General features: G+C 39.6%; 1 protein-coding gene and 1 long non-coding RNA gene across 2 annotated transcripts in view; both read left to right on the top strand.

Annotated features, from left to right (window-relative positions):
* The first annotated feature begins 8,393 nt into the window (after positions 1-8,393).
* The window catches only part of LOC115356595 (uncharacterized), a 33,673-nt gene continuing 21,563 nt past the window's right edge, over positions 8,394-20,503 (top strand). Inside the window, exons 1-3 of the mRNA XM_030047812.1 lie at positions 8,394-8,430; positions 8,850-9,176; positions 9,938-10,195. Of these exons, the coding sequence (XP_029903672.1) occupies positions 8,394-8,430; positions 8,850-9,176; positions 9,938-10,195 (622 nt within the window). The remainder of the gene's footprint in view (positions 8,431-8,849; positions 9,177-9,937; positions 10,196-20,503) is intronic.
* Positions 11,142-12,865, top strand: LOC115355786 (uncharacterized). The gene is made up of 3 exons (XR_003927910.1): positions 11,142-11,220; positions 11,937-12,112; positions 12,822-12,865. It is a non-coding gene; the product is annotated as an uncharacterized LOC115355786 (long non-coding RNA).

Below are 20,503 nucleotides of genomic sequence, written 5' to 3'. Positions count from 1 at the left end.
AGGTGAACCATCACCTCATTATTGCAAAAGAAGAAAGACAAACTCTGTCCCTGCTGACTTGCCATAGAAATTTGCCTTAAAGTGAGAATGATTTAATGTTTTGGCTCATCCTCAACTCGGCTTCCTTGTTGCTGGGTGTGAGGCCTTCACACATTTCCCGTTCATCTCAAATGTTAAGATAGAAGCAGATAAAAATGAGATCATCAGTTTGTGGCTCTCCAGTGGAGGAGTTCACCTCATTACTTCCTTCAGCACAGGAGGGTCTGAGTCTGTCCACATCTTCTCTGTGGTTGATCATTTCTGGAAACAGATCAGCAGCTCCTGTCAGCCTCTCTACACTGAACAGCTTCCTCCTCTACTCACTACAATGAAAAAACAGCTCTTTTTCTCTCTCTAATTCATTCATTTCCAGAGATGGGAAGTAACGAAGTACAAATACTTCGTTACTGTACTTAATAGATTTTTCAGGTATTTGTACTTTACTTGAGTATTTAATTTTCTGCCGACTTTTTACTTTTACTCCCTACATTTGAACACAAATATCTGTACTTTTTACTCCTTACATTGTCAAAACAGGCTCGTTACTTCTCTCTCCCTCTCTCTCTCTTTTTGGTGCAGGCGGGCGGGCTCGTTACCACCAAAAAAAAAAATTACAACAACTGCACCGGCACAGTATGAGTCCAAAAGGCACAGAAACTTTCCAGGCTACAGCAGCGCACTGACATAGATTGTGTAACAAAGCAAAGAGTTGCCACTCCGCCTTATTTTCACTGGCTAACAGCAGCACACTGGCTTAGCTTGTCTATTCAGAGAAGAGGTATCACTTCGGCTTATTTTTCATTCTATGTTATCACATGCATACTACTGCTCATTCATTGGTAGCTGAATTGTTAGGTCTGTTTGATAAGTACTTTACATTTTTAAAACAAATAATAATTTAACATATTGTTAAATTATTTAACAATTGTTAAATTATTGGAGTCAAGCTTACTGGTAAACATCTATAGGCGGTGGGCCGACAGGAGTTTTCGTGTTATCCAAATGATCCCCATCGCGGGAGGACCCAGTTTTTTGTTTACAACCTCTACAGTTATCAACAAATACGAGAAAAATTGTTGCCACCCGCACCTCTTGCACATTTTTTTGTAGATCGATAATTTTGTTCGAGTTAATATTTCCAGCAAAAAGCGCAGGCAGCTATGCTTGGGGTCCGACATGCGTGACGTATTGGCAGTTAGTATCCAATCGCGTACTTGGAAAAATGCCGGTGTTGACAGCAGAGAATGAATGTAGTTGATAGTGATTCAGACCCCCACCAAAAGCGATCCTCAGCAAGTCATAAAACCATTATTAAATCGTGTAGAAGAAATAATGCGTTCTTATGTTGTTGTGTAATCACAAATTACTTGAAATCGGGCTCCTACAAATGACAGCTTACGTTAGAGAAGAAAGTAAACAGAAGTTCTTACCTATATATCAGGGTTTCCCCCAGTGCTTTATAGGCCGCCAGGCTTTTCTTGACCCCCTCGCCAGGCTAAGCGTGGCTTGTTTATTTAAAGTTGTTTTTTTTTTTTAATGCACCAGAAACAGTGATACCAAAGACGGTATATAGAGCTTTTAACCGCATCTCTATTTTCACTGGCTAACAGCAGCATACTGGCTTAGCTTGTCTATTCAGAGAGGAGGTAACACTCTGGCTTATTTCTCAATCTATGTTATCACAGGAGTATTTGGTAAGCAATTTAGATTTTTAAAATAATAATAATTTAACATGTTAAATTATCAAGCTCCAATAATTTCAATATCAAGTCTATTGTATTGCTTTTTGACTTCATCTGTTAGGCTCTTGTCAAAAAGTATGAGTATAATATAATGGGGAAAAACAGACAAAAAAAAAAAAATCAGGCCACACGCTGGCTTGAGAAGTGTAACTCCCTCGAAGCATGTACAGACACAAGTGGTTTTCTTGCTACTGATGGATTTATTAGACGCTTCACCTTCCTCCAACTCCACCGTGAAAACTAAACAGTAACAAATAGCACATTAGCAACACAATGTGACACCAGGCACGACATATATAAGTAAATACAAACAAAAGAAAACAAAATACCTCGTTGGCTGCATGCTATTCGAAGGAATAAACCTTCAGAAAGTCCCCACATCTTCTTGTCCAACTACATTAGTCTCTTCTTTACATGATACAAACGGAGCAAAACACACCGTGCTGCTTGCTGCTTTCTTAATGAGCGGAAAAGTCCGACGCGCAAAAACTCAAGTTGTGAGCGCAGCTGAACAAGACACAAAATGACCTTAACCCTTCAAAATAAAGGTGTCACGACAGGAAGTGAAACACAAATAACTTAAATCACTAAATTATAAATTTAACTTGTTATGCCTGGTTTTAACCAAAATATATAAATTATATTACATGAATTTAACTTATTAAACTTTAACTTATAAAATATGAACTTAAACCTAACTTGATAAACAACAACAGTTACAAGAAGGATGGACACATCATTCCTTTTACAGACACAGGATGGGGAAAATTTATTAAATCAGTCTTTCTGTGGAGAGTCTATCTGCCATCATCCACTCCTCACTTACCACTGGAATTGTTCCCTCACTCTTCAAAGTTGCAGCTGTCACCCCTATTCTGAAGAAACCTGGTTCAGATCCCAATGACTACAATAACCTCCGCCCCATTTCTAACCTACCTTTCCTTTCCAAAATTCTCGAAAAAACTGTTGCCACTCAACTCCACTCCCATCTATCTCGCAACTGCCTCTATGAACATTTCCAGTCTGGTTTCCGCCCCCGCCACAGCACAGAAACTGCTCTCACTAAGATCACTAATGACCTCCTCATGGCAGCTGACTCTGGTTCACTTTCCATCCTCATCCTCCTTGATCTGAGTGCGGCCTTTGACACCATCTCTCACACCATCCTTCTCAATAGATTATCCTCCATTGGCATCTCTCACACCCCCCTTGACTGGTTTCATTCATATCTCTCTGGCCGCACACAGTTCATTCGACTCAAGCCCTTCCAATCCCAGCCTTCCCCCGTCTCTACAGGTGTGCCCCAGGGCTCTGTCCTGGGGCCCCTTCTCTTCATTACTTACCTCCTTCCCCTTGGCCATATTTTTCGCAAATTCAACATCCATTTCCACTGCTTCGCGGATGACACCCAGCTCTACTTATCCACCAAACCAACCTCCACCCTACCCCCGTTCTCCCTCACCGCCTGTCTATCTGAAATAAAATCTTGGTTCACCTCAAACTTCCTAAAACTTAACAGTGATAAAACTGAAATCCTCCTCATTGGAACTAAATCTACATTATCCAAAGCCAACAGTTTTTCCCTCACAATTGACAACTCCTCAGTTTCCCCCTCCCCTCAGGTCAAGAGTCTGGGTGTCATCCTCGACAGCACATTATCGTTTCAATCTCACATCAGCAATATTACCCGGTCTGCATATTTTCACCTACGCAACATAAATCGACTCCGCCCCTCCCTCACCCCCCACACCACTTCCATCCTTGTTCACAGCCTTGTCACCTCCCGCATAGATTACTGTAACTCTCTTCTTTTCGGCCTCCCTCACAAATCCCTCCATAAGCTCCAAATGGTCCAGAACTCAGCTGCCCGCATCATCACCAAAACCCCTTCATTTCAGCACATTACCCCTATCCTGCAGCAGCTCCACTGGCTCCCAGTTAAATTCAGAATAGACTACAAAATCCTCCTGTATACCTTCAAGCCCATCCACAACCTCGCCCCTCCCTATCTTTCGGACCTCCTTCACATTGCCTCATCCTCCCGTTCCCTCAGATCCTCCTCCTCCATCCACCTCTCTGTGCCCTCCGTCCGCCTCAGCACCATGGGGAGCAGAGCCTTCAGCCACTCTGCTCCCAAACTCTGGAACTCACTCCCCCCGGACATCCGCAACATCGACTCTTTCCCTCTGTTCAAATCTAGACTCAAAACTCACCTGTTTAAAGCTGCGTACTCCCTGTAATTGCATTGTTTCCTTTGTATTTGCATTGTTTCCTTTGTATTTTAGTTAGTCTTTTACCTGTGTTTTTATTGCTGTTTCATCTTTTGTAAAGTGTCCTTGAGTGTTTGTGAAAGGCGCTTATAAATAAAATGTATTATTATTATTATTATTATAAGGATCTCAATACAAGAGAGTCTTGTGGCTGAAGAGGCAATGAGGAGATTTCAGTTGGAGACTGATCAGGAACCTGCTGCTATACCAACAAACACTGGCTATCACAGGGACTGCTACAGCCATTTTACCAACATCACCAAGATAAAACAAGCCCAAAAGAGAAGAGAAAAGGCAGTTTTATTAGAAAAAGAGTCTGTCAAAGAAGGTTGGTATCAATCATGGAATGAATGGTAATGTATGGATCTTCTCGACCACCTGATTCTGGAGAGAGGCGACTGCAGTGGACACTGTTGAGATGAAGAGAAGCAAAACATAATTAATTTTCTTACTCATTCCCATTACTTCATGATTTCAGAGTCCAATGAAGTTCTGATGAACATTTCAACAAAAAAGCCATCTGTAATCTACTTAATAGACACAAAAGTAAAATCACATCTGTGGGAACAATTTAAGAAAAAGACATAAGCATGACTACCCCTTTTTCTGATACACAATTACTCAAATATTTTTATGTAAATTATGTCAAATATTTCATATATTAATGATCTGTGATTAAGGTAAAAGTAATAACAGAAGAAAATGGAACATGTTGGATGTAAAATTACATGTTAAGAGCCCTTACTCGTCCACTATAGGTTAAAATTGACATTTTGGGTTACCATATACATACACACACATGGACAGACAGATTTTAAAATAGCCAAAAATAAAACTGATTGTTAACATTCAAATTTGCTATTATCACTACATAGCACATTAAATAGTGTCATATGTAGGGTCCTAAAATATCTTTTGTCAATCAAACAATTTTGACCAGCCACTCAATAGATCACTTTTTCTGGTCTGATTATATGAGGGAGTTTAGACTTGTTCAGAAAAACATTTTGGTAATTTGCATCTACTCGCTGCTAAGTGCCATCACAGACTTGATATGATGCGAGTGAACACATCATGATATGTACCACTGACGTCCATAAAGGCTCACTCTGGTGATGGTGATGGTGGTGATGAAGGGGTGTGGCTGGGGTGCATAGCCTCAAGCAAGTTGGAGCCTAAATCTATTATTCTGCTTGTTTTTTAACAACAGATGACTCTAGAATATTGTATCATCCAGCACTCATACTTAAGGACATAATCAGTAAGTCAGTGAAAACATCAAAAAAGCTTCCACGGCCTCCAACAGCAACTGACCTTACACTGGCAAATGCCTTGGATTTAGTGCCTCACCAACTGTTCAACTTTGTTGCCTGGACTTCGGGAATTTCAGAGCAACCATCAGACAACGAACATGTTGAGGTCACTCTAGAGGAGCATTGTGTCATTACCAACGATTACCAACAGTGTAATCATTCAGCAGGCCATGTCTAGTGATTCTGCATCTTTACCTGATACATTGTCCAGAGAACAAGGGAGTGGTCTGTCCATCCTCCTCCACCAAACCTTCTGACGTACACACAAGGACAGAGGTCTGGACCACAGAATTATGTGCTCAAGGTAGATCTGCAGGAGGACAAATACAGACATACCCAAACCATTGGAAGGAGGCTTGATGCTGCATTCTTCCTAATGAAAGTGTCTGAGGCTCCAAGGAAAGTGCTTCCTGGATGGACAGGGTTTAATATCATGTTGAAGCACGACAAAATACTGCCATATACAAATATAGGCTACCTACCAGTCATTGATGCTAGCGCAACAGATCTCAACACTGTCCATTCCATCCTGAGCCGCTCCACTGCTATTGCTGACTGTCTGAAACAAACAGAAATGGTGTTAGTAATGGATCAAGCGATATATGCAAAGGCCCAAGAGACCCTTGTAATAAGGATAGGAGAGTTTCACACAGCTATGGCGTATCTTTCATGTATTGGGATGATGTTTGCTGATGCAGGCTTTCAGGATATTTTAATAGAATCTGAAGTTGTGGCTGCAGGTTCTATTGATGGAGTCATCACAGGCCATCACTTACTACTACAAGACTATTTACAGGTGATGCTGGAAAGCAGCTAGCCATAGCTAAGAGATAGCTTAAGAAGATAAGAAAAAAGCAGCCGACCATTTATCTCGCTAAGGACATGTGCAGCCGGCCACGTGAACTAGCATTTTGCAAGTGACGAACGCCGTTTAGAGCAACTAACGCTATAATTTACTCTTACAAAACAAAACCATACCGTTCAACAACATATCGTGCAACACAAATAATTTTTAAGCTTTCGAATTACGTTTATACTTAACCAATAATTGGATGTCTACAGATACATTATCATAAATTGTTTGCTTGGTTTATGAGACTACTTATGATTGATGTTTGGTAAGCGGCGAGCCACAGCTAATGACAAATAAGCAACTGACTATCTCACCTAGCTAGCGATGTATGCAGCCGGCTACGTGAAAAAGCACGAAGCTAGCGACGACCGCTGTTTATGGAAACTAACGCTATATTTACACTTAAAACATCACCATACCGTTCAACAAAATTGTAAAACACACAACTTCTGAATTTTTCAATTACGTTGATACTTACGTCCAAACGCCAGATAATGCCTGTGCTGTCGGTCACCTGTTGTCTCCCATGGAAAAGGTACGTCCCGTGTAGCTGTATCTGATTGGCCAGTGACATTTTTCCATCAACGCTATTGGTTAGAATCGTGTAGTATGCTGCGGCGTTTGCCTGAAAATTTAACGAACTTTAAACTATGATTTTGGATTTAGGAACAAGTTGTTCAAGTGGCAACAAACGGATTATGATTAAGAATAAAACAATCTTTGCATCCTGAAAAATCCAGGTCCTCCCTCGATGGGGATCGTTATTTTTTAAAACTAAAGCAGATACGCGGTCTCGGCCCACCGCCTACTACTCCTGCAAGATAATTTATTATGTTCTACAACTCTGTACGTAGATCTTATTCTTTATCTTTTATTTATTTAATCTGTAATCTGTGGATACTGCTGAAAAACTGTGAATTTCCTTCGTGATGAATAAAGTATCTATCTATCTATCTATCTATCTATCTATCTATCTGTCTATCTGTCTGTCTATCTATCTATCTATCATAAACATACACTAACACTACATTCCGAGTGTTTGAGCAGCATATCTCCTCTGTGCTACAAAAGATCCATGGTAAAAATTATTAATATTAATGCTGAAGCCCTCCCCCACAGTTTCAAAAAATCCTGGAGGAAACCCTGCACAGAGAGGGAAAGGGAGAGAGGGCGCGGGGCGTGAGGGGAGTTAAGAAAAAGAAAACCATATAGAGAAATATGGAGACATGGCGGAAGACAGTTGCCAGGGAAGATAATGTTAGCTGACAACAAAACAGAGTCGCAGAAGCAAGAAAAAATCTGTTAAAAGTCATATACGTTAGGTATAGTATTGAGAGTACGAAAGCTGTTATCAAGGTACTCATTCAAGACCTCTGGTCAGTTCAGTCTTGATTATTGTGTGAAACTGGGCTTGCAGCAAAACTAGACTGTTGCGTGATTTTTATTCTCTCTGTAGCAGCACTTTGCAGGTTGTTAATAAAAGAGGAAAAGTTCCTGTTTTGTGTGCCCTGAACTTTTTTTTTCATCAAAAAGTTATCAAAAAGGTATATGTATCATTAATAGTAAAAAAAAAAAAAATCATTTTTACTTTTTACTTTTGTACTTAAGTACATTTCAGAGCCTGTACTTTCTTACTTTTACTTGAGTAAAGAAGTTGAATTGGTACTTCTACTTTTACCAGAGTCTTTTCTCACACAAGTATCTTTACTTCTACTTAAGTACAGAATGTCAGTACTTTTGCCACCTCTGTTCATTTCCTGTTACTTCCTGTTACAAGGCGCTGTGACTCTTTGACCCTCCATCTCCTCACTGTAGTTTCAGTGGGAACTGACACCTGTTTTCTTCTACTGTCACTGTAAGTCACTCTGTCACCTAAAATGAAAAAAAATTAGAATGAAAGTTTTTCATTGGTGCAATCTGAGTCTCTTTCTGTTTTGCACCCTCAACAAATTCAGTAAGAACAGAAAACAGATAAACTGCACACACACAAAGTCAACCACACAGAAGAAGAAGAAAAAAAAAAGAAATAGAAGCTCCTATGAGGAAGTGACAGCCCACTGATGACAGGAAGAATATCTATATGTTTAAGAAGTTTTAGTCCGAGAGGTTTTGACAGTTAACAGTGACAGAGCAAGAAGGAGAGGAAGGCACAACGGCCGAGTTCAGACGGACTAAAATGTCTTTGTTTCTGTTACTCCTGTTTCCCTTCACAGGTGAGGCTGCATTATGTATTCTAAATTACAGACACACAGTAAAACTTCACTGAGAACACTACTTTTAATTCTTCTAATGAATTTAAGTTCAATTATGCCATCTTTCCATGGCTCATTTGCAAATTTACTGCATTTTGTCTCTGTGAGGTATATGAATGGTAACTATGGCTACCTTCTACTCATTCTGTTTACATCTTTTTATTTTTATGTTCTATGTCTGCCCTTGTATTTGTTGTAATTTTCTTTTTGCAACAGTCATTTCATTCAGTGCTAAATTCAGTTTGTGCTCTTTAATGTAAAAAATAACATTTTTCTTGTGTATGAAAAATGCTAATTTGTGTAGATGAAGCTAATGTTTATTACCAGTTATATTTCTATTATTGTACAGTTTTAGTTTTCATAAAATTTCTCCCCAGCAGTCACAGGACAAGATTTCTATGTCAGAGATGGAGCTGAAGTCACTCTGCCTTGTGGCAGTTTGATACCCAGTCAGGATAAATGTCAGTATACCACCTGGATCGTTCATCATGTCAACAAGATCTCAGCAGAAGAGCTGGTTGCCCATGGGAAGATTTCACCAGATGAGTTTGCCCAAGCTAACGCAGCCAGACTGAGTGTTACAGCGGACTGTTCTCTGGTTATAAAGAAAGTCACAGCTGAGGATGTTGGTCGTTACTTCTGTCAACAGTTTGTATCAGGACAACAACAAGGTTCAGATGCTGAGGTTTATCTGTCTCTTATACAGAGTGAGTATTTCCATTTTAACCTGTTCAGCTCAAACTAATCACAACAGTAAAGTAAACATTATAGTAGTGATTACAGTAATGTAGTTAATTTTCCTCTGTCACTGTCTTCCTCTCCTAATCACTCCATCTTCTCTTTTTATTTTGCAATTTGTAATCTTTAATTTGTGAATCAAATTTCCCTGTGAATACAATGCTGTATAAATATGTGATATATGCATAAAGGAGCCCTGCCTTGCCAGCAATGTTTCCATTTTGATTCAGTTCAGTTTTCATTATTTTTTCATTTTCCTTTTCTCATCAGTTGAAACCTCCTTCTATGTCAGAGATGGAGCTGAAGTCTTTCTGCCTTGCAGCAGTTTGATACCCAATCAGGATAAATGTCAGTATACCACCTGGAACGTTCATCATGTCAAAAAGAGCTATGCAGAAGAGTTGGTTGCCCATGGGAAGATTTCATCAAATCAGTTTGCCCAAGCTAACACAGCCAGACTGAGTGTTAGAGCGGACTGTTCTCTGGTTATAAAGAAAGTCACAGCTGAGGATGTTGGTATTTACATCTGTCAACAGTTTATATCAGGACAAAAACAAGGTTCAGATGCTGCAGTTTACCTGTCTCTTATACAGAGTGAGTATTTCCATCATAACCTGTTCAGCTCAAACTGACAGTAACTGTAAACTTGACATTATAGTAGTGATCACAGTACTGTACTTGATTTTCCTCTGTCACTGTCTTCCTCTCCCAATCTCTCCAGCTTCTCCAGTGACTGAACAGCAGCAGAACCATCAGCTGAAGTTGCAGTGCTCTGTCTCCACATATGAACAGTGTAGACAGACGGTGACGTGGCTGTGTGGGGAGGAAAGGTTGGATCAAAGTTCCAGTGACATTCAAATATCAGTGTCTCCCTGCAACACCACTGTGACCCTTCAGAAGAATCACTGTGACAAAGAGAGACTGAAGTGTCAAGTTTCTGATGGCACAGGAAAAGTGCAGACATTTGACTTCACCCCTCTGTCCTCAGGTGAGGAGACTCTGACAATATGATGAACTTTTGATATGAAACTTTGACATCATAATCATACGGAAATTTCAAATCTTGTTTTAGTTGATGTGCTCTGCGTAATCATGCCAATGATTATTTCATCAATGCTTTGTATTGGGTGTTGTTATTTTATGTGTCCCGGTGAAATAGGCACAACGACATCAACAATAACAACAACAACAACAACATCAACATCAACAACTTTGAAAATACCAGAGAAGACAAAAGACACAGGTAGTGACTTTCTTCCATATTTCCACAGTCCAGCCTCTCTCTCTGTTTCTCTCCTGCTCTGTTGCTCAGATTTGGTGGTAGAATTTGTGTTTGCTCTGATATTTGGCTGTAGAGGGAAAATTCTCTGAACTAACCAGCATCAGTCAAAATAATTTACAAATAGGAAAGATGGGCACACAAATGTCCTCAAAGAGAAATTCATATAGTTTTTCTTTTTCTTATTTTTTCTTCTTTAGCTGATGCAGTTTTTTTTTGTTTTTTTTAATTGGTAAATGTTTCATTTGTATCATCCTTCATATTAACTCTAGACTAATCTGTCTTTTGAAACCTCTGTGGCATTTAATTGACTTTGCTTTTCAACCAAAAAAAAAGAAAGAAAACAAAAGAAAACAGCAAATTCCTCTAAAAAATGCACTTAGCATCATGTGTCTGTATGAAAACAGGGATCTGAGTTCAAACCACTAAAAATGGAGTTACAACATATCATATAACACACAGGTGTCAAACTCGTGCCATGGAGGGCCAAGAGGCTGCAGGTTTTCATTCCAACCAAAAACTCCACCAGGTGATTTCACTGATTAGTCCTGCCTCTCTGTTTGGAGGTAGGGTGATCAGTGAAATCACCTGGTGGAGTTTTTGGTTGGAATGAAAACCTGCAGCCTCTTGGCCCTCCATGGCACGAGTTTGACACCCCTGATTAACAAAATGTTCCTGAGGAGGTAAAAAACAAAAGAACTGAAGCTGCTGTGTGGATGTGGCACTGATCACATGTGGGAACAATATTTTTTTCTTTATTTTGTCATTTTTAGTCTTTAAGTTGTGAAGCAAATTGAATTTCCCTTTGGATATAATACTATATAAATATGTCATATGTACATAATGGAGCCATGGCTTGCCAGTCATGTTTCTGTTTTGATTCATTTCAGCTTTCATTATTTTTTCTCATCGATTTCTCCCCAGCAGTCACTGGACAAGATTTCTATGTCAGAGACGGAGCTGAAGTCTCTCTGCCTTGTGGCAGTTTGATACCCAGTCAGGATAAATGTCAGCATACCACCTGGAATGTTGCAAATGCAGAATTTTTTCATGCATTTTTTAACCCCATAACCATTTAGGCGGCCCATATTTTTCTCTATTTTTCTATATTAACCCAGGAAACATTATTGCAAAATGAAGTTCACACACTCACTCGCATGGATGCACACACACACACACACACACACACACACACACACACCACACAATGTCACAGATTCCAGTTTCATAACCAAAAATTCATTTTTATGTGTTTTATCTATGTAGTTTTATCTATGTAGCCACATGATCAGCCTGATTATAATGACGATGATGGTTAATGATTATTCATTCATTCATTTGCAAAGCCACTTACCCTAATTAGGTTCAGGGATGATGATGATGATTATTTTTAATCTTATTTCCTCTCTCTTCTTTAATTGTCTACATGTCATGTTTTTCTTATAATCAGGTTCCACAGGTTCCTCTGGTGTGACCCACCTCATGTTGGCTCTTCGTGTTGCAGAGCTGCTCCTCCTCACTGTAACGACCGCTCTGCTCATCAGAACGTGGCGCAGAACAAGAGGTGAAGAAAGGTGTTCTCTTTGTGTTTTTCCAGTGAAGATGAAAACACCTGAGGGCAACGCTGTAAGTTTTAAAAATAAATCTGAAAAATGACATAAAACATGGTGGCATTACCTTTCCCTTTCCATAACTAGCCAGCCATTTCTGTCTTTTGCTTTATTGTAACTGCATGTGTGTTAATACTTGTGTAGATTTTAAATTTGGTCAGAGGCTCCACAGTGAAGCAGCTTCTGATGGGCTGCTTCCTGTGAGGCTCTGAAAGTGTCTCCAAAGCCAGATTCTGTACCGTCTCTCCATCTTCTCCAGTGACTGGACAGCAGCAGAACCATCAGCTTTAGTTGCTCTGTGACATTTGGACATAAACCATGATGGCATGTTTTGGTGGCGTGTATACCTTGAATATCTTGTGTCCAAATTCTGAGTAAAAAAAAAAGGGGGACCATAAAAACCACACCTTAACATTTTACAAGCAGCTCCATTTAGAACGGTCTTTGAAAAATAGCCATTTATCCATTCTCCAATCACATTGATTAAGCAAGAGTTGTTTCTTTCAAAGACATTTTGTAAGTGAGCTCTTGAGACTGAGCGAACAGGAGTTTAGCCGGCTGAATTTAGCAGGGAAGCTTGTTAGCTGTGTCACATCTGCATTTAACCCCACAGGCACAAGATGGCTCAGCACTGAACTTCAAAACTTCTGAAACTGCTGCACACAAACTCTTGTGTGTTGTGTTGTATTGCACTGCATTGCATTGAATTGTGTTGTATTCCACAGGTGCATAACGATAATGATGATGGCGGTTCAGTGAACTATGACGACGTCGACGTTCCCTCTTCCTCTGTCGGACTCCACTGATCAACAGCCTCCACACCGACGTCGACTAACCAGAGACACAGCAGCTGAATGTCATCACATTGCAATAATTTTCAGAGGAGTCACTGAAGAATTTATATTAAAGTTAAAATATGAGTCAACTTTTAAATGTACTTTCAAGTAGACTCATAGCTTTAACCAATAAAATATTTTTCAATGACAATTCAAGTGTTTGTGTTGCCTTTTTTTTTTTCTTTTTTTTTTTCAAAATAACATGATCAAGGGTCGTCAATAAAGTTGCAGTTATGGGTCTGGTGGCAGCAGCTGGATGTACGCTGGGTTGTGAGAGTAGGCTGGATGCAGAACAAACACCTGTTGCAGCAGCCGGGTGTAGAGCTGCATCTGGGTCCAAATTACAGTTTCCTGAGTGCAGGTGGAGGCAGAGACAGTCTAGAAGAGAGACGGCTCACTGTAGAGTCATTTCTTGGATCTGGGTCACGTGGATTCCTCCAATCATTCGAACACCAAAAATGAAAATCAGTCAGGAAAAAATTAACTGTGTTTGAGACCTGTCCCTTTTCCAGCATCACAGACTCGCAACACAGATATTTCTTCACTTTGTCTGGCCTTTGTTTTTGATGCAGTGCTGCTGACGTTACTCTCAGATTGAATCAACAGAAATTTAAAGAGACTGATGTGTGAAATCATGAATTATTAGTTAAAACTGAAATAGAGTTTGTGCTTCTTTGCTTAATTATGCTGTTATTGTCATAATGTAATTGTTTTTAGAGGGGAAAAAAGTGATTATTATTATTATTATTATTATTATTATTGTAACGAGCTTTCCATCTGGATTGATATATTGATCTAATGATCAACGATCCAGTATAATCAATTCTAATTGAAAATATTGATCCATATTATCATCTTAGAGATCTGCCTTTATTTTGACATTCCCATGGCATGTCTGTGTCACCATTTCCATCTAAGAACACGGCCAGAAACAGTGCCAGAGCCAGGCAGATAAAAGCAGCTGCAGCCAAGAAAAAGACAATAAGGACACTCTTTTTGGTTGTAGTCCACCACCTGCTGGGAGATTCTAGATAAAACTTCTGCCTGTGAACACATCATCTGCACCAGCGCAGCTGCACCAAGTCTAGTGCTCAGCTGTGTTCAGCTTAGAGCTTAAACTCAACCTTTTGTTTTACATTCAGCTGGTCAACTGGCCTATTAGACAATTCATTACTTAAATATTAAGATTAAAACAATGACTGTATTGGACAGTTTATACAAGGCTTTCCTACATAAACATACAGAGACATTTCAGGTTTAAGAGTTGTATTCCAACATATCGACCTTTTGCAGAAACTGAGGCCCACAAAATACCAACAAAACAATTGCTCACATCAAACTGAATGGGTGTCATGTGTAAATGTTAAAGATATTATCTTTTTGTAGAGATGATGTTATTCCTATCTTTTTTTGTTAACTTGGATTTGTTGGACATGGCCTGTATTAAATATTGCAAATCACAATTATGAAGTTGTCCCAGCTGGCATTCAACCGACGTTCAACATTGAAATATAATTTAAAACATGTCAGTTGTTGTTTCAACATTGAAACAATGTTGAAATAATATGTAAAGCTAAATAAGTGTGGAAACGTTGACAACCTATCAATAAATCAACGTTGAAATTTTAACAAGATCTGTATGTTGACTCAACCTATTGTCCTCTTCCATGTTCTGTTTTAAAATTATCATTATGATGGTTCTTTTTATTTTACTAGCATTTTTTGTATTTTGTTCATAATGTTCGTCAATTAAAAAATTAAAAAATATACATTTTATATATTAAAAATAGACACAGATGAGTTTGTGTCCTGCATGTGGTGTATTTGAATACAAAAAGGTAATCTCGAGATCACATGAGACTTCATAAGCAGGAAGTATAGAAAATGATACAGACAATAGACATAAGGCATAGGTCGTAAATCTTATAAAGGATCAAATACACAAAATTTGGGAAGAATATTGGAATATTATTGATACAGTGCAGGAGCCCAAGGGAGGAGATCCACTTAAAAATAGGCCACACAGGACTTGACCAGACTCTGCATATTATAGGAAAACACCCCACTGGACCCGACTGCAATACACTAGAAACTGTCAAACATTTACTAATAGGCTGCAATGAATATAAAGAAGAAAGGAAGAGGAAAGTAGTAGGAAAAATAGTTCTGCTTTGAAAAATGTAACTAGAAAAGCAAAGCAACGTATACTTTTTACACTGTGACCAGGGCCAAAACCACCAGATATCCCGGAGGCTTTTAAGCTTTCCAGGGTTCAACTCCCCACCTGGGCAAAGCGACAGCACTACACAACCCACAAACAGCATAGGGCTGGTGGGATACCACGTGGTCGCAAGGGTGGCAAGCACATTCAGAGTTTCTCCTTCTTACTTTTTAGTGATTCAGACGCGCACCCGCCAGCAACGGCCCCCGAGGCACTCTCAAAATTTCCGCTGGGAATTTTCTATATTAATTCACTGTTGGGCCTTCAACATTAGTTCACTCATGTTGAAACAACATCACAATATCAACGTTGATTCGGTTTGCAAAAACAAAAACCAAATTCAACATTGATTCACCCATGAGTTATGATGTTGATTCAGTGTTGAATAAATGTTAAAATGCCAGCTGGGGTATCTTTTCCCACTGCAGTTGTGAAAATGTTTCTCGTCTGCAGCTCTTTCATTTCTCAGCAGCTTGAAATTTAACTAGAAAAAGTGGGCAAGCTGGAAGCAGTTAGAAATTTAGGGTCAGCACTGTTGAAAATGTGTGTTGACCCACTGCTACGCTCAGAATTCTCTCCTGACTTATGAGGACACTCCCCCTTGTGGCAGAAATGGGTAACAACTCACGCGCTCACCTGCTATTGTCTGAGTGCAGGAAACTGAAGCGTAGTTTTACTTTGTAATTACACGACATACATAGAACATAAAACAATACATGTTTTAATAAAATAACACATTAAACTGCACATTACAACCTCCCAACAAACCTGGTGTCTGTTTTGTAATACAAGAAATCGTCATGTTCTAATATCAAGCTATGTGAATAGTGACTATAACCAACTGAAAAGAAAGTCGATAATTTCCAAAACTCACCGCTCCTGTGACAAAAAAAAAAATAAAATAAAATAACATCCTTGGGCAGAGTCTTAATAATTCCACAGCAACTAAAACATATTCCACAGTCAAACTTCAGAATGGACATCTTAGTTCACTTAACTCTATAGAAACAAATATCAGAGCAGTCTGGTGAGTGTAGCGCTTCGCTGTTTCAACGTGTAGTAGTATGCAGTGCACTTTCACTCATGAATTTGCCTGGCGCCTCTGTGTCCTTTCAAACTCATTCATAAATTTCAGCTGCTTTCACTTCAGAGCAGGGGTGTCCAATCATGTGCCATGGAGGGACAAGAGGCTGCAGGTTTTCATTCCAAGCAAGACCTCCACCAGGTGACATCACCTGAGTTTACTCCTCGACCCTCACACCATTTTCAATGTCTGGTTCTTCTTTTCCCTTGACTCTGCAGTTTTGTCGTCTGCTGTCAGCTCATGCCACATCCCGGCATTCAGACCACAGACTTGTAATGAAAATCTAAATGACAATAAGTAAAAAGTCAAGTAAAGAGTATAAATACAAAATTTAAGAATTAATGTGAGAAGTACTTTTTACTAATATGAAGTTACCTTTTCCCTCTTTGTGTTTCCTGTATGGCTTTACTACCTGCTGCTAAGACATTTAGTTATCATTTTTATTTGATTTAGGCACGATAAAGAACTACACTTACTAATGAGGGACAATAACACAACACATTTTGAATACGTAACATTACAACAAGGCCCACATGAGGTGGTGCATTCATGGACCCTTGGACGGAATTGTTTGGAAGTAAACCTCTTCTCCAGCCCCTGCAGCACTCAATACTCTCCAGGAGGGGGTGCTGTCCTACCACCAGCACCCCTAGTTCCCTCCCCCAATGACAGTTGATTCAAGAAAATTCTGAATAGAAGTTGAACAGCCTGAAAAAGTTGGATTATCTCATCCCACACATTTTTACCTTGTTTGAAGAAAAACAAGATATTAACACTAAGATTCAATGAGTTGTTGAGAGTTGAGATGGATTTTTTTTTATCCAGAGCCGCTCTCAGAGGCTGATGTGCCTCTCGTCTCCTTCCTTGTAATGCTGTCGACTGGCTGTATCTGTCATCTCTGTGTGATTCAGATGCTGATGCTCTCATCATGAGAAGGACAAACCAGCAGACCTCTGCTCACCACTGAACCAACGTTCACACCAAAACACTTCCTGTGCCTCTCAGCAAAAATGACTTCAGAGCTGCAATGAGGAACTAACACCTCTCAGGTGCTAAGATGCCATCATATCTGTGGATAATGTTTCCCACAGAGCAATCGCATTTTCACCGTGAGAATTAAGAGGCAAAGTGTTGTAGTGCAAATAGTGAGACTCTTCACTCCTCACTAATCCAGTCTGTTCTTTGTAGCTCTCTTTGAGCCGTATCTATCGTATCAGTCGTATCAGTCACAGGACGTCAAAGAGTTATTATTATGAGCATTTGTCTTGAACTACAAAATCTTCACACATTTTTTCCAAGCTTTCTCAGTTCCCTTTCTTCTTTAAGAGGAAACTACAAAATACATCATGAGAAAAAGACATTTGAGAGCCTCCTTCTATGACTTATGCTTTTTATCTGGATCAAGTCTCTGTAATAGAAGAGTTTGTTTTGTTTGCTAATAAAACATGTCAATTCTATTTAACCAACATCAGGAGAAAAAAAATGGACAGAGCATAGAAGTTTGTCAGTATTGTCAGTTTCAATTAATTTTAATAATCAGTTCCTAGTAAATATCTGGTGCCAGTGACCACAACTGCTTGCCAGTCCTGAGTTGACAAGTCAACACTTTGAGTCAGCAACAACAGGTCACAGATATTTGGAAAAACACTGTGACACCCACAGTTTATTTACCAGATCCATGCAACAAAGGTTTAAGAGGCTTTTAGTGTTGAGTTCAAACTTTTTCCATCTGTTCCCGACCCAGAGATGGACCACTGCTCAGTCTGTAAAGCCCGTTCATGAGAGAGTTTGTTCTGGAGTTTGGAGGTTTGAAGAGGAAAATGTCTGTTAATTGTTAAGTTTCAGGAATCAGAGACTCACAGTCAGTACGTACTGAGTCAAAGATAAATCTGCTGTGTTCCTCTGTGCTGTTTTTACTTTCCTTTTTCTTTTCTGGAAATGCTGAAATGTGTGTGTGACAGTGGCTTAATGGACACACTCATTTGTGGTTAGAAGAAAGTCAATACACAGATGTGTATTGATGGTTCATCATGTCAAGTGAGATGGTTTGCACTAAGAAAGTTTTTTTTTTTGGCAACAAAAGACACTATGACAGAACTATGACCTCTGTTTCACATTTTACCTCTGACACACTGATGATGAAATGGAGCTACAAACACTGATGTTTCACGCTGGTTTCCAGTTTCTGCTTTTGTTTGTGGAACTCTGAGAATCTTGTTGGATGTTGTGACTATTAAAAAAAAAAAAACTGCTTCTATGCTCTCCTCCTTCCTCTGTGCACTTTTTGCTCTCTATTTATTCCCTCTCTGTTCTGCCTCGTAGCTCCTCTGTCCTTTGGATCAGAACTGGAGCTTCCTGGCACTTGGTGTTGTTGTTCTCTCCAGAATTGATCTTTGCTCGTTGGTGGATAAAAATCTCACATGTACGTCGCTGTGGTTAAAAGCGTCTGCCAAATGTGAGTTGTAATTGTAATTGTTATGGTGGTGAGAAGTTTAATAATGGCATCTTACGTTGTTCCTTACACAGTGTCAGTGTGGAGATGCTAACAGCTTAGCCACTGCAGCTAACACCCTGGACCAGAGCTAGCAGCACTTCTTGTATATACACAAATTAGACCCAAAAACCAACTGCATGATGTTACACTGCTAACTTTATGCTGCCGTTTAACATGTTGAGAGGCTGATAGCAGAATCACACGTCCTGATCACCATCACCTCTTCATCTCCTCTCTTTAGTCGCCACTGCACAAAACTTCTCTGAAATACAGATTAGAAATAAACAAGATCAGATAGATGCACAGAATTTAGCCTGTTTGCAAGACTGTGTGTGTGTGTGTGTGTGTGTGTGTGTGTGTGTGTGTTTTGGTTGTATTTACTATTTTGGGTGAAATTTCAGGATGAACCTAAAATGCATTATAACCTTTCCAGGTGAACTTAATGTGACCTTCTGTAAACTTTTGAATGCACATGTCCAACTGTTCAGTGTTTCAGTACTTTTTGCACAAGTTGCTGTTCTCTAACAAGGAGCTTAACGGCAAAATTCACATCAGGTGTTTGATGCTCCAGCTCATCGAGGTCGTATCATTAGGGAACGGCTGCTGGAGACTGGGGTACCTCAGATGGAGTGGCCTGCACTTTCTCAGACCTGAATCCCATAGAAAACCTATGGGATCAGCTGAGTCGCCGTGTAGAGGCTCGGAGCTCTGTACCCCAGAACCTCAATGTCCTGAGGGCCGCCCTTCAAGAAGAGTGGGATGCCATGCCTCAGCAGACAATAAGTCGACTTGTGAACAGCATGAGACATCGTGGTCAAGCTGTAATTGATGCTCAAGGGCACATGACAAGTTATTGACACTGACATTTTTTGTTGTGGTATATCCACCACTGTTGTTGGCTTTTGTTTCAAGAAATTGTTTGAGATGAGGAAATCACCAGTGTATGCTTCTACTTAAATGCCCTACTTTCATGATATAATATCACTGTAGCGTGACTTTTTATATTTTCCATAAATTTCACCCAAAAGCCAAATATCCCTAACTTTTTGTGAGTAGTGTATGTAAATATATTTTGAAAATAGGTGAACCATCACCTCATTATAGCAAGAGAAGAAAGACAAACTCTCTCCCTGCTGACTTGCCATAGAAATTTGCCTTAAAGTGAGAATGATTTAAATGTTTTGGCTCATCCTCAGCTCGGCTTCCTTGTCGCTGGGTGTGAGGCCTTCACACAACATTTCCTGCTTGTCTCAAATGTTAAGATAGAAGCAGATAAAAATGACATTTTCAGTTTGTGGCTCTCCAGTGGAGGAGTTCACCTCATTACTTCCTTCAGCACAGGAGGGTCTGAGTCTGTCCACATCTTCTCTGTGGTTGATCATTTCTGAAGACAGATCAGCAGCTCCTGTCAGCCTCTCTACACTGAACAGCTTCCTCCTCTACTCACCACAATGAAAAAAAAAAACAGCTCTTATTCTTCTTCTCTAATTCATTCATTTCCTGTTACTTCTCTACATGATGAGTCCAGCATCACAGGGCGCTGTGACTCTTTGACCCTCCATCTCCTGACTGTAGTTTCAGTGGGAACTGACACCTGTTTTCTTCTACTGTCACTGTAAGTCACTCTGTCACCTAAAATGAAAACAATTAAAATCAAAGTTTTTCATTGGTGCTATCTGAGCCTCTTTCTGTTTGCATCTTCAAGAAATTCAGTGAGAAGAGAAAACAGATAAACTGCATACATACAAAGTCAACCACAGAGAAGAAGAAGA

This window comes from Myripristis murdjan, chromosome 24 (assembly GCF_902150065.1).
Source record: "Myripristis murdjan chromosome 24, fMyrMur1.1, whole genome shotgun sequence".
Taxonomy (NCBI): domain Eukaryota; kingdom Metazoa; phylum Chordata; class Actinopteri; order Holocentriformes; family Holocentridae; genus Myripristis; species Myripristis murdjan.
Note: the sequence above shows the minus strand (reverse complement) of the source record. Positions and strands in the feature narration are given on the sequence as shown.